The sequence below is a fragment of the Oryzias melastigma genome, linkage group LG1 (assembly GCF_002922805.2).
Source record: "Oryzias melastigma strain HK-1 linkage group LG1, ASM292280v2, whole genome shotgun sequence".
Lineage (NCBI taxonomy): Eukaryota > Metazoa > Chordata > Actinopteri > Beloniformes > Adrianichthyidae > Oryzias > Oryzias melastigma.
In genome coordinates, this window is record NC_050512.1 from 20,621,840 (window position 1) to 20,634,747 (window position 12,908).

The following is a 12,908-nucleotide window of genomic DNA, read 5'->3' on the forward strand; positions in this document are numbered from 1 at the left end:
CAAAATGCCATTTTTGACTCATTTTTCTTGCACTTTTAATTGAAGTTAATCTTCTTCTACAGTGGGAGGATCTTATTTGGCACAGGGCATATTTTATTTTGAAAGGAATATGTGCTGCTGTCAAAAGTAAAAGAAGTTAAAATTCTTAAATATAGAACAATATAACACTTTTATAATCCAATTATTGTAAATATTTAGATGACACATTTGATAAATGAATCAACAAGATTGATCTTTAAGTGTAAAAGCAGCTAAACTATTGCATCAAATAGACTTAAACTGTCACTGTTGTAGATTTTTTTGTTATAAAATAAATACATCAAAGTTATAAAGACCCAATAAAGAAAAAAAACATTTTACAAGTTGAAAAACTAAAGCTATGGTGATTTTGTTTATCCCTTTGGCCACATTACCTGTCATTGTGTCTTAATATATTGTTTTGCAGCACACAGCTCTCATTGCCAGAGTCCATATGAATCAGTTTCTTTTTGTAGTCTGGGTGGCCCTCAAACAATATATTGTCATGGATCAGACCCTTTACTGCCCCCAAGAGAGCAATGCCACAGCCTTGCGCTGGCTGAACACGGTTACGCACGACCTGAGATGCAAGAAAAAAAAAGAGCATTTGTACACCGAGGTGCAATAAGGGCAGTAAATATAAAAAACAAAAACAGGCTTAAGGTTTACCTTTATATCAGCACTTGAAGAGACTTGGATCCCGTTGCCATAGTTACCAACAACATCATTCTCCACTATCTGCCCAATGCCGCTGAACCTGACGCCGTGACCCCTGTTTTCATAGATGCCGTTACCGCGGAGCTCCACCCTGCAGTCCTTTTCCACCGTGACGCCCCCTCGATCGTTCTCAAGGATGCAGTTCGTAACGAGCCGCGTCAGCTGACTGCTCTGCAGAACGGCTATTCCGGGGCCGCGGTTGCTGTTCACGAGGTTAGCAAACACATTCATGGCCTCGCTGCTCTTCACGTACAGGCCGACGGCTGCAAACAGACAAAGACGGTTGGGAGACTGACGATGATGATGGGAGTTCGAGACTGTTTAATACCTCCATTGTAACTCAGGCAGTTGCTCTCCACTAAAGCCACGCTGATGGAGCGCCGAGCAGAGTGCCGCCCATCCTCGCTGTCCAGATCGCTCTCCCAAGCAAAGAGTTCCCCCTCTTCGTTGAAGTTCTCATGAGCTTCGCGGCCTTCCACCTCCACTCCTCTTCTTTCTCCATTTCCAGCCTCACCGATTCCTTCCCGTCCGGGCCAGTTCCCCTCCCTGGACTCCATGTTCTCTGAATCTTTCCTGCAGAACACTGCCAGCCCGTACATGCAGTTATGGATGATGTAATTTCCCAAAAGCTGTGGGAGGCTGGATGACATAACCCAAACGCCGCAGCCTTTGTTACCTTAAAAAACAAATAATACATTTTTTAAAAGGAAGTTATATGTAGACATGCTATAGATGCTATAATTTTGCATTTGATAATGTAATGACGTACAGTAAACATGATTTCCTTCAATCAGCCCACGCCCTCGCTCTCCTACAACCACGCCATCCGAGAAGCCATAACAAATATAGTTGTTCCTCAAAATGGGGTCGCCCCCTCTGCGGATGTCCACACCTCCCCACTGGTTCTCCTTGATCACATTTTCTAGAATAAAAATTGAAACGTTTAGTGATGCTATGAACAGATAGACTGTGATGTGGACCAAAGTCGGTGGCTCACCGGTGATCATCCCTCTGCCGTTCTCATTTATGGCGATTCCAGCGGCCTGGCCTTGGAAGATGTGATTCCCACTACGAGAGAACGTGGGGAGACAATATCAGCTTTTACTTTCTTCCTTACTTTAATTTTTAAAGGGTTCTCTTACAAGCCTCAGTAGGAAAGATTTGCTTTTTTTTTTTTTTTTTTTAAGAAAAGTGAAAAAAAAAATAATCAGGTGACAGTCATGCTGCTTTTGAGTTGACATCTGAGATTTGTTGTCTTTTGCCCCAACTGAGAAAAAAAACATTTACAAGCTGAAAGAGCCTCCATGTTGATGAAATCCTGCCTACCTCACCACAGGATTCCCACTGAAGAGAATGTACACCCCCGCTTCCTTGTTGTTATAGATCAGGTTGCTCCGAATCGAACCTCTCCCGTTGCCAAGAACGACAATCCCAGAGCGCAAACCACTGTGAATTTTGTTACACTGTAACAAGAGAAAAAAAGACTTAAAGACCCACTTCAATCATACTTTGAGCTAATTTGAACCAAGTGGTCTTTTAAATATAATTTTGACGTTTTTAGCCAAAATTAAAAAAAAAACAATCTTTTTGTAGGACATAGTTTCTACAGAACAGCAGTAGTTAGCTCTTTTAGCCCTTATTGTGGCACTTTAGCTTTAATGAAAAATGCTAACAATTGAATACATAATAGATTAGTTAATTAAGTTTTGTCATTTCTGCTCAGATTTTTAACACGTCAAACAACAAAGCAAAAAAAGTTGAATTTACTCTCAGAAATTCTGTAGAAATGTTCTTTAAATTTTGTTTATAATTTATAGTTAGTCATATAAAACTCCAAATGTGTCATTTTGGTAAATTACACTAAAGTGGCTAAAGTTTTGAACAAATGCAGTTTAAAGTGATTTAGGTTTTTGTTTTGTGTCTCACATCTTTGAGAATGACAATAAAAAGCTCACATTATTCTAAATGTTTTGAGTTTTTTTTTACAAACAGATTCAAATAAAGTGTTTATATCAGAGTAAAAGGAAAAAAAATGAAGGTGGCACACCAAAATCAGGACAAAAAAAAAACATTTTTTTTCCACAGTTTTTCTTGAAGAAAATCTAACAATTGGCACTAAAATGAGAGTTTTGAAATAACCCCTCCAACATGTTCTATATTAGCTTTAATCAAAATGAAAACATGTTTTCATCCAGATTTGATGTCATTTCCTTGTCTTATGAGGTGAATAACTAAAATACCGGTCCAGCTCCGACCCTGCGGCTGAATTTTAGAACCCTTTTTGGCACACACGTCGAAAAAATTGGCCCCTGATCTAGACATTTATAACTGGATGCAATTTTTAGCTTAAATTTCTTGATATTTGTCCTCCATCATCAGAAAAATGCTACAAGAACATGTTAAAAACGCGATTTTCAGGAGGATTTGTCTTTGATAAAGTTCACGTCCAAATTCACATCCCAAAACTTGTTTTAACACAGCTCAAATATAAAATCCGGTTGCGATTTGTACATGTCTTAACTCCTTTTTTTGCAGCGTCACCAGATTTACCAGAATGATGGGGTTGGCTCCTTTCCGAATATCCAAGCCTGCCTCCCCGTTGGAGTGGATGTTATTTTCTGCAATCAGGCCCTGAGCAGACAGGCGAAGAAACACTCCTGACGCACAGCACTCGCACACCTCGTTTCTCAGCATTACGATCTGAAGGAGGGAAGACAAAAAGCTCAGGTAACAAAAAAAGCTGCTGAATTAATCATGAAGTGAAACACTTGCTCGACATGTGTTAACAGCACGCGATTGCATTTACCGTGGCGTTCTGGATGCAGCGGACAGCATAATTCAGCCCCCGAAAGACATTTTCTTCCAGTCGACCTTGTCCGTAATTCGACAAATGCACGCCGCCCTTCCCGTCCCTGAAGAGGCAGCGTCTGACGATGCAGCCAAGCGTTGATGCTGCCATCATCTGCGCCTCTGGATCCCTCTCTAACTCCTCTTGAAGGGTGAGGGGTTCTGGGGTAACAGGTGGAGGAGCAGGCGACGAGGCGACTGGCAGAGTGCCATCTTCCCGAGGCTTCAACAAATGAGCCAGACCGTGATGATCGTATGGGATTTTATAATCCAGTGTAAACATTTTTTTGGCAGTGTTGATTCCCTTTGCATCCTTTTTCTCATCATCTCCTTCGCTGCAATCGCCATCACTCCAACCATCCTCAATAACAGTTCCATGACACACCGCATCTCCGCCCATTCTTGTTTTCCATTCCTCTGTGCCCACGGGCTCCTTCTTTGCATTGCCTCCTGCAGGGTTAGGCCCGCCGGTGGAGCCGGCCCGGGGGGCTTTAGGAGCGCTAATAAACCCAGATGGGAACGTCCTGGCCAGGGCGGCCAAGTGTTTACAAGCCCAATTTCTCTCCGACACTGGGGGACCTTCCACGGTCACCGAAGCCGTGTCACTTCCTGAGAAGTCACAGCTGTCTAATAAACTGAGAAAGACACCGAATAAGTGGAGAGAGCTGCCTTGAGAGAAGGAGCAGAAACGGGCCTGGCAGGTTCCAGGGCCACGGATTTGCAGCTGAGCTCCCTCAAAGTTGCAATTATCCATCTGGACGTGACCCCATGATGTCTGAGGGAAAATAGAAAAGAGTATAGATCAGGGGAGTGCAACTGGAGGCTCCAGAGACACTTTTACCCCTCCACTGTGGCTGTATAGTTAAAGATAAAGTTTTTCATTTAAAAAATAAAAGAGTAAACTAACTTAAACTTTATTCAACACATTTTAACAAGCAGTTGAAAGACAGTACACATCACAAGTCAAACTACAACATTTTGGCAGATTTTTTAGCTTTGTGTGCCACTAAAAATCATTTTCAGGTCAGTAAGCACAACCTGAATTAGAAGAGAACCACATCATAAAACTGATTTTCTATTTTTGTACAAATTCAAGGATTTCAAAGACCCACTCCAATGAAAATAGTTTTTTTTCTTCTTCTGACACCGCATCTAGTGGTCTAGCTACGGCAGATGACTCCCATTGGCTACGGATTGCTGCGATCCTGCTTCAGCCTCATGGTTTGCTGCCGACATCACACAACTTTAAACTCACGTAGAGATAACCCACCATTTTTATAAGAAGTACTAGTAAACAAACCCTCATTCCACCATGATTTTGAATTATATTCACAACTCTTCTTTATCTGCATGTCTTGTTTTCACACAAAGGGTGAGCGCAGAACTTGTATCAATGTGTAACAAGTAGGGAGACCAGGGTTGGTTGTCACAATGATGTAATATTTACAACTTGGTAAAACTGCGAATACTGGAGAAAATAGGTTTAATTTTGAAAAACAGTACAGGATACACTACACTCGCTGGTATGATTTCTGGTTTAGGTCGTTAATAGCCCCAACTTCACAAAAAAGTACTCTGGCAAAAGATTTGAAGCCAATGGAATGAATACAGAGCACAGCAGAGACCGGACTAGATGCAGAATGATCCCAGGGTAAGGGTCACTTAATCAGTTCCGATTTAATTTTGGTCTTTTAGATTTGCAAAATTCTGGTAAAAATAAACTTTTTTTTTTTTTTGCTAATTCTACCCCTGCATTGAGATGATCTTATGTGACAATGGTGTAATTTATTTGGTAAGAAAGTCTGTCAAAAGTTCTAAACTATTTCATAATTTGAAAAAGAGCTATATAGTTCATTGATATTTATCATAATAGTAACAATAACATAAAAACATTTTACTAAGGGGGGAAAGTAAAACTTTGTGGCACTTATTGGGTTATCAGTGAGAAATCGACCTGTATGGCTCTTTAAGTGTAAGAGTTCCCTAGTATAGATGATTGTTGCTGTATTGATTTAGAAGGGGAAAAAAATACCTCCTTTGTGCTTTTTTTCTGGTGTACCGCATGAAGCTGCAACAAGCTGGTCCCTCACCTTGTAGACAACAGTGGAGAACCATGGTGGCATGAACACCAGGTTGCACAGTCTGGCAGTAGGGCACTGCTGCTCAATGCACACCAGCAGGGCCACCTCACCCAGTCGCCCCAGACCAACCAGCTCCACGGGCACCTTCAGAGCCACCTCAGCCTGCTCCTCGTAGACCCCTGGATGGAGAACAACCCGGTCATAGGGTCCCGTCACCCCCAGAGCCCCACGCAGGGTCTCAAATTCACAGCCGGGGCCGACGTGCCAGACCTTACGGTCTTTTCGTCGACGGAAAAAATGGAGGCAGGCAGAGGACTGGAGCTCGGGGACGTTCCGAGTCCAGGTTCGGCTGGCCAGGGCGTGCTGCTTCAGGGCTTCTCTCCACGAGGCGGGCTCCAGGTGAGGCTGGCTGGGCCAGTTGGGATGTCGGCACTCGGAGCAGCCGAGGCAGAGCTGCCTCCAGCGGGTGCTGTCCAGGGAGAGGATGAGCTCCCGCCAAGCCCTGCACACCTGGCAGCAGCGGCCCAGGTCGGGGAGGGGGAGATAGGCCAAGATAACCCGCCACAGCTCCACGGGGAGGCTCCCCACCTCCATGGCAGCAGAGCCGCCGGCTGGGGAAGCACCGTGACGGCACCTGGATGGAAACAAGCAGCAACAACAAGTCGTCACACCACCATTCATTTAACAACAGCGGGTCCACGTTATTCGGAGCTTTGGCGTTTTCCGTTAACTTTGCGGCGCTTGTTACCTGTAAGCTAGCAGAGAAGCGCTAGTTATTTCTAACATTTATTGTAAAATAGGAAGCACTACCTTTCAGTCGCTGCTCCGACGAATTAGCGCATGTCGGCTGGATGTTTACAGCGGTTTCCCCTCAGCGTTACATGTCTGCGGCGACTTCTTTCCTGCTGCGACCGACTGGAGCCCCGTCCAAACGAACCAGTTTACGGCAAACACAGATGTCCATCTTCCGCTTCCCAAAAAAGTGGGCGTGTACTAAAGCCTCCCCCTGTCTTTCTTGGAAGTCGACAACACTTCAAGGCAAAACATCAGTGATGACTCACTGTAAAATGATAGGCTTTTCAAATTTGTACCAAATATTTTTTATTATTATTTTGGATCCTTGTTAGCACAATTTTAACTGTTCAGACTATAAAAACAGCATCAGTCAAGGACCCAAGAATTGGATGATGGGAAGTGTAGGAAGCTCACTCTACCAAAAATCTTGTCCACAACTCAGAGGCAAATTTCTGATGAACTACTACTGCTCAGCAGAAACCATGTCCTAGAAAACGACATATTTAATATATATATATATATATATATATATATATATATATATATATATATATATATATATATATATATATATATATATATATATATATTATTTTGCTTAAAAAGGGCATTACCATTGCTAAAGTATGACAGGGAAAGCTTTTACATTAGATCAAAAGATTATTGAAGTGGGATTTTAGAGAACAGTCAAAAATAAAACTGTTTTCCTCCACCTTATAGCAATAAGTTGGCAATTAGTACTGTATAGTATTTATTTATTAATTTAAAATTGTGAAGTTACTTTAGTTATGCATTGTCTTTTAGATCGCATTTTAGTTAACATATTTAATTTTTTTCTGTTTTTGCTCTTTGTTTTTATATTTATTCATCTGCACAGTATTTTTAAAGTATTTAAAGGCCATAAAATACATATGGATTTGATTAGTGATACATATAGTAAAGAGTATGATTAATTTAGTAAAGGTATTTTTTAAAAGTTGTGCCTTTCCAACTTCAGTTAAGTTTACATATTTGTGAATATACTTTTAGTGATAAGAAAACACAAATCTAGCAATTCCAATATGGATAACAGTTGCAGATTAAAATCTAATAGAATGCAAAGAATCCTTTAGCGCATGGAAACATAAATCTAACTGTTGGTGCACTACGAGCAGGTGTCAAAGCCAAATTGCTTGAGGAAACACTACCAGAGGTCATGACATGATCACCAAAGTGAATATTTTTCTGGAGGCATTTTGTAAAAATAGTTCTGCACTGGTGACATTTTATAAAAATCCTTCTGAAAATGCCAAAAATGGCTAATAAACTTAATCCACTTCACACTACCATTTTATCCTTCCACTTAAAACATGTTTTGCTTTTAGCATAAAAGCTGCTGTAGACGAGGTGAGTTTCAGATTTCTATAACCCTGTGAAGCAAGGTAACATTTGACTTCAAAGATACAAGGAAAATTAGTTTAAATTAGTTTAGTTGCAAAGAAAAAAACATGTTGCCATTTATTAATGCAGCAATGGAGCCACGCAGACGGATAATTCTGTTTACATATTTGACCAAAAGATGGCGATGTCTCTCTGCATCCAGTTTCACTGCTTCTGCATAAAAAATAGAATTGAAATGTCATTCTCAACAATGCTTTTCCTGCTTTTCAGTTGATTCCGCTGTCCTGATAAAAAGGTCAATTACATAATATTCTTTACCTGTGCATGAAGAGTCATGTAAAAGTGGGAAAGTGAGGTATTCTGTCAGACACGCTAAGCTTCCTAAAAGTCAAACCATAGCTTCCACCCACCTTTCCATTTCATATCCCTGCAGGTTTAGACCTGCAAAAGGACCAGACTGAAAGAACAATGTCTTTTTTTTTTTAATTCAAGGATTTAAACGGTTCACACGGAAAAAGTTAGTTAATAAAAGGGTTGATTATTTGATGGATCACTTTTGAGAACAAATTGGAGAAAAAATGTCTTGTAGCTTTACATGTACTTAGTGAAAATAAAAGCAAGTTTAATAAAAATGAAAAGAAGAATAAATTAGGTATTGGTCTGTGTATTTGCAAAAAAAAACTTAAAAAAGAAAAGTCTGTCTGTTATATGCACAAAAAATTAAAAGAGTAACAGTTTATTTAAAAAAACAAAACATCCACAGTTTATTCACAAAGCAAGACAGCACAAAGATATAATCTAAACAGATGTAAAGGTATAACCATGACTTAATAAAACATACTTAAAAAAAGAGTCAGGACATAGAATTTAAATGAAATTAGAGATGGAGCAACAGTTATTGACACAGATATTAAAAATATTTACACATTTTTTCTTTATGATGAAAACAAAAGCATATTCCTGCCAACTTGATCTCGCATCTTCTTGTAAAAAACAATCGTGACTTCACATCTCACTTCTCTTCAGCCTTATTCTTGGAAACCAAAGCTCCCACGTGTGTGTTTCTAAAAAAAGGAACAGCATTCTGCATTTTTTCCATGTTGAAAGTAACAGAGGAAGTTTGGTCTTCAAGGTGTCCACCTAGAGAAAAGGATTTTTCTTTTCAAAATAAAAGAAATCTTTTAGTAGCCAAAATGTTTTTTTTTCATAAATTAAATTTTTGCAATAATAACATTAATTTTTTAATTCATTCTGGATAATGTATAAAACATGTAAAGTTGTTTTTATGTACTCATCTATTGGATTTAAGCCTTACTACTGAAACACTCTTAAATAAGAAAAAAAAAATCAAATTATATGAATGTAGTAAAATTTCCAAGTGTTGTTACGTCTTTAAAAAAATAAACTGCTTGTTCTAATTATAAAGAATCCAGTGTAGTTCCTTAGAAATGTAGCTTATAACTGTATCTATTTGCACTGAGTTATAACATATCATTACCCAGGACGTTTCTTCATTGCATTCAGCACTTTTTTCACCCATGAGGCTTCAGGGTCCAGACAAATCTTTTTCTCACTCTTCACTAAAGTTGCACTGCAGGATCAAGTCATTAGAAACAGTCAGAGACTTTGTGAGCTCATGTTATTATCCAGGTAAATAACTGAGCTCTGTATCCTTAAATCTTTCAAAAGTGATAAATAATTAGACTTACATGATCTCAACTTCCGTGCAGTAGGAGCTTGCAAGGTTCACTTCCACCGCCCCTATGAGGCGCCCTATTAGTGCTCTCTCCTTCGTGATGCACAGGCATCGCAGATTCATTCCTTGAACCGTAAGACTGCACCCTGCAGCATTTAGAAGAATTTCAACACCCATTTAACACTTGCATGCATGCAAAGAAATTTTGTTGAATTTGTCAGGACACACCCACCTTTGTGTAGTTTTAGGATAACCAAAAGTGTCACAATAACGTTGAAAAACATTTTCACGCCTCAGAAAGAACTCAATGGTTGGAGTTCCCAAAAATGTGTTTATTACTGCAAAGCCTTCCAAACTTCAACAGTGGTGTCAGACTGGGGACAAATCTGCACTGCAAACACAATTATAAATCCCTCCTTTATTCTTTCAAGAGAAGGGAGGGTTTAATATTACGATTTTGCTGACTTTTTGGCAAGAAATGTTGTTGATTTTAATTTTGAAGAATTACATTTCTTAGAAAAAGGATTGTGTGATAAATAATTCAAAGATTATTGCTCCTTTTTTCACACAAAATTCTTTTCATGTTGCAACTGCTGTAACTTGACAGAGATAAATTAGTCTCAAGATTTGGTTTCCAACAAGGAAACAAAATCTACTAAAACTCTATCTTTCACCACAAAGTTACTTTGTAATATGTATTTTTAATGTCAAAAATTCAATTTTTGACACCAAAAAGGTATTTAGTTTTAGTAGAAATTTAACAAAATTGGAGATAAATTATAGCTGTCACTTACATGTGGGATCATATAAATGTTATTCCCCACAATTATTTTATGATAACATGGTATTTCTAACAACAAAGCTTGTTTAGACATGAACAAGATGCCACTGTGGAATTTAACCTTCAAGGCCTCCGATCTCCAGATAACCTCATTTGAAGTGTTTTTTTTCTTCTCAAGTGTATGTATGTGTGTAGGAGCCGGGTGGTCAAGCAATCCATTTGAGCCCTTTTTCTTTTCTTCTCTTCTTATCTCCTGCTATCAATAAGTCCCAGAACTCCTTGACTTTTCCAGGAATTTTCAGCGACTGGCTGCATTTGATATGCCTCCAAGCCATCTCTCACGTTCCAGTCATGTAAATCTTTTAGATGAACCGCAGCTCCACGTCTACCCTTCCAGGTATTGTAAACATTGAAAAAAAAATATATAAAATATATGCAAAAAAAGGAAAGTAACTCCACTTGATGACTCATTTCTGGTTTTCCCAGCTCCTGCGTTCTCCCTGGCTTATTGCCTCAGACCTATGTGCTTAGTATCTATAGGGTTTTGTCTAGAGCGGGAAATTCTTTTCTTAACCATGCATGGCAAGGGATTTGAGTAGGCACATAATAGAACTTATTATACACAACACCATCTGTTTTATCTAGCGATAAAGTACACTCATGCATGATCTATGCCATGAAAAAAAATACTGTGCAACTGTACCTTGTTGTGCAATAGTTTAAGTCACATTGATTGCAAATCCAGCGACAGATTCAAAGAAGCTCATATTTAAGATATGTTAATTAAGGAAATTAAGCATTTTTGTACACACCCTTCTATCACAATATTAGTAAAACTATATATTACTCAACCCTTGGATGGTCAGTTTTCCAGACCTCTAGAAAATATCCTGGAGCCTAAATCTCTGATCCATGATGGAAATGGATACAAATATATATATTTTTTAAAAAGCTAACGTCACTGCGGTAAACTCATTCATTCTAGGGTTCTGACTTGGCTGGCGTTTGTGAAATCATTAGGACAACACCAGAGAAGACGCCAACAACTTTTCATGGGAATTTGCCTTGGAGCTGTTACACTGCAGATGCACTCATAAAGATAAAAGTTGTGTTGAGCAACATACCCCCTAAAAAAAAGAAAAATGTCTTGTTGTGACAAATTCATTCATCAGTGTTGTGTCATTCTATTCAAATTAGCTGGTTTATCTCTTTTTTTTAATCCATAAATTGTAACAAAATTCACTTTATTAACATTATATTGCAGTTTTAGCTAAAGTTCAATAGGTAAAAAAAAGGAAAAAAACATAAACAAATACATTTTTATATTTTAAATTTAAAGTTTTGAACATATGAAAGTGAAAAACAGAAATGATTTAACCACACAACACATGCTAACAACTGTGGAAAGTTTTGGATTTTAGATTGTGCTTCCGTTAAGACCAATTCATGTGTTTAAACAAGTGAAAATGCATGTGACCAGCACAAAACTGATAACAGAAAATGATAATATTTCCTTCCCTAAAAGGTTTTAAGAATTGAGAAGGATTTCCAGAGAAGTAAAAGGTCCTCCATGATAAAAAAAAAAAACAGAAATAAATATAGTCAATTGCTCTTTTACACTTCCTTGACAGTTAAGATTCTTTTATTTTAGAATATACCAAATAAAAACATGTTTACTTATTAATGACACATTAGGATTTGTTTTACATGTATACAATGAAATATGTGCAATTTCAAAATGTAGGGACCCATAATAAAGGAAGGAAGCATTGAGAGAAGTGCACAGTCATTATGGAAGTGAGTTTATTTTAAATTTATGACAAAGCCATAAATGTTTTATCATTTCGAAACAACTATTTAACCCCAAACTTTCTCTCCTAAATGTGATTTTTGTTAACAGATACTAAAGTATGAAATAGGCTAAAATAATAATAATAAAAAACAATCTTAGGAAGCAACAATTAAATATTACTTTATGTTAGAATATAAGCAAAAATACCAATAATACATTAACAAATTATTGTTTTTACATTTTATCAATTCTATAGCTGTAACTTAAAAAATACAGATAATCGAAATACAAGAAATATAGTAGGAAAAACACATTAATTAAGGAAGTAAGTTAATTTTATATTTATGATAGAGTCAATATGGTTATAATATTTTTAAAACAACAATTGAATGCTTAACTTTCTCTTGGAAGTGTATTTTTGCTTAGAATTTGTACATTTGAAACATTGTGAGATAAAATATACATACAAATTATGCAGAAAAGATGCAGTTTTGTGTCATATTTATACTTATTGAGATTGCTTTAAAATAGCTTTGAAATACGCAAAGTTTAAAAAAATGAGTTTTACAAAGCATCTTTTTTTTCGTTTCGAAATATTTTAAGTTTTCACAATAAAAAATTATGTATATAATAATAATTTAGTACAACAATTTAATGCCAAATCAAGATTATTGAAATTTGTAACATCAGAGATAAAAAAGTATAAAAATTAAACAGAAAACACATGGTTTTGTGCCATGTTATTACTCATTTATACCGCTTTAAAGTAGCTTTGACATACAAGAAAAAAAAATGTATATA

General features: G+C 37.6%; 1 protein-coding gene across 3 annotated transcripts in view; it reads right to left on the reverse strand.

The window, feature by feature from the left end:
* fbxo10 (F-box protein 10) overlaps positions 1-6,699 on the reverse strand; it is an 8,136-nt gene extending 1,437 nt beyond the window's left edge. Inside the window, exons 1-11 of one of the 3 annotated variants that reach the window (XM_024289515.2) lie at positions 6,474-6,698; positions 5,939-6,297; positions 5,673-5,842; positions 3,542-4,357; positions 3,286-3,435; positions 2,062-2,198; positions 1,733-1,803; positions 1,505-1,657; positions 1,064-1,411; positions 688-998; positions 414-598 (exon numbers count right to left, since the gene is read on the reverse strand). In XM_024289515.2, the coding sequence (XP_024145283.1) occupies positions 414-598; positions 688-998; positions 1,064-1,411; positions 1,505-1,657; positions 1,733-1,803; positions 2,062-2,198; positions 3,286-3,435; positions 3,542-4,357; positions 5,673-5,842; positions 5,939-6,257 (2,660 nt within the window). In that variant the 5' untranslated portion in view covers positions 6,258-6,297; positions 6,474-6,698. Of the gene's footprint in view, positions 1-413; positions 599-687; positions 999-1,063; positions 1,412-1,504; positions 1,658-1,732; positions 1,804-2,061; positions 2,199-3,285; positions 3,436-3,541; positions 4,358-5,672; positions 6,298-6,473 lie in introns of those variants that run through there. The other 2 variants (XM_024289513.2, XM_024289516.1) reach the window with 2 other exon arrangements.
* Positions 6,700-12,908: the final 6,209 nt, after the last annotated feature.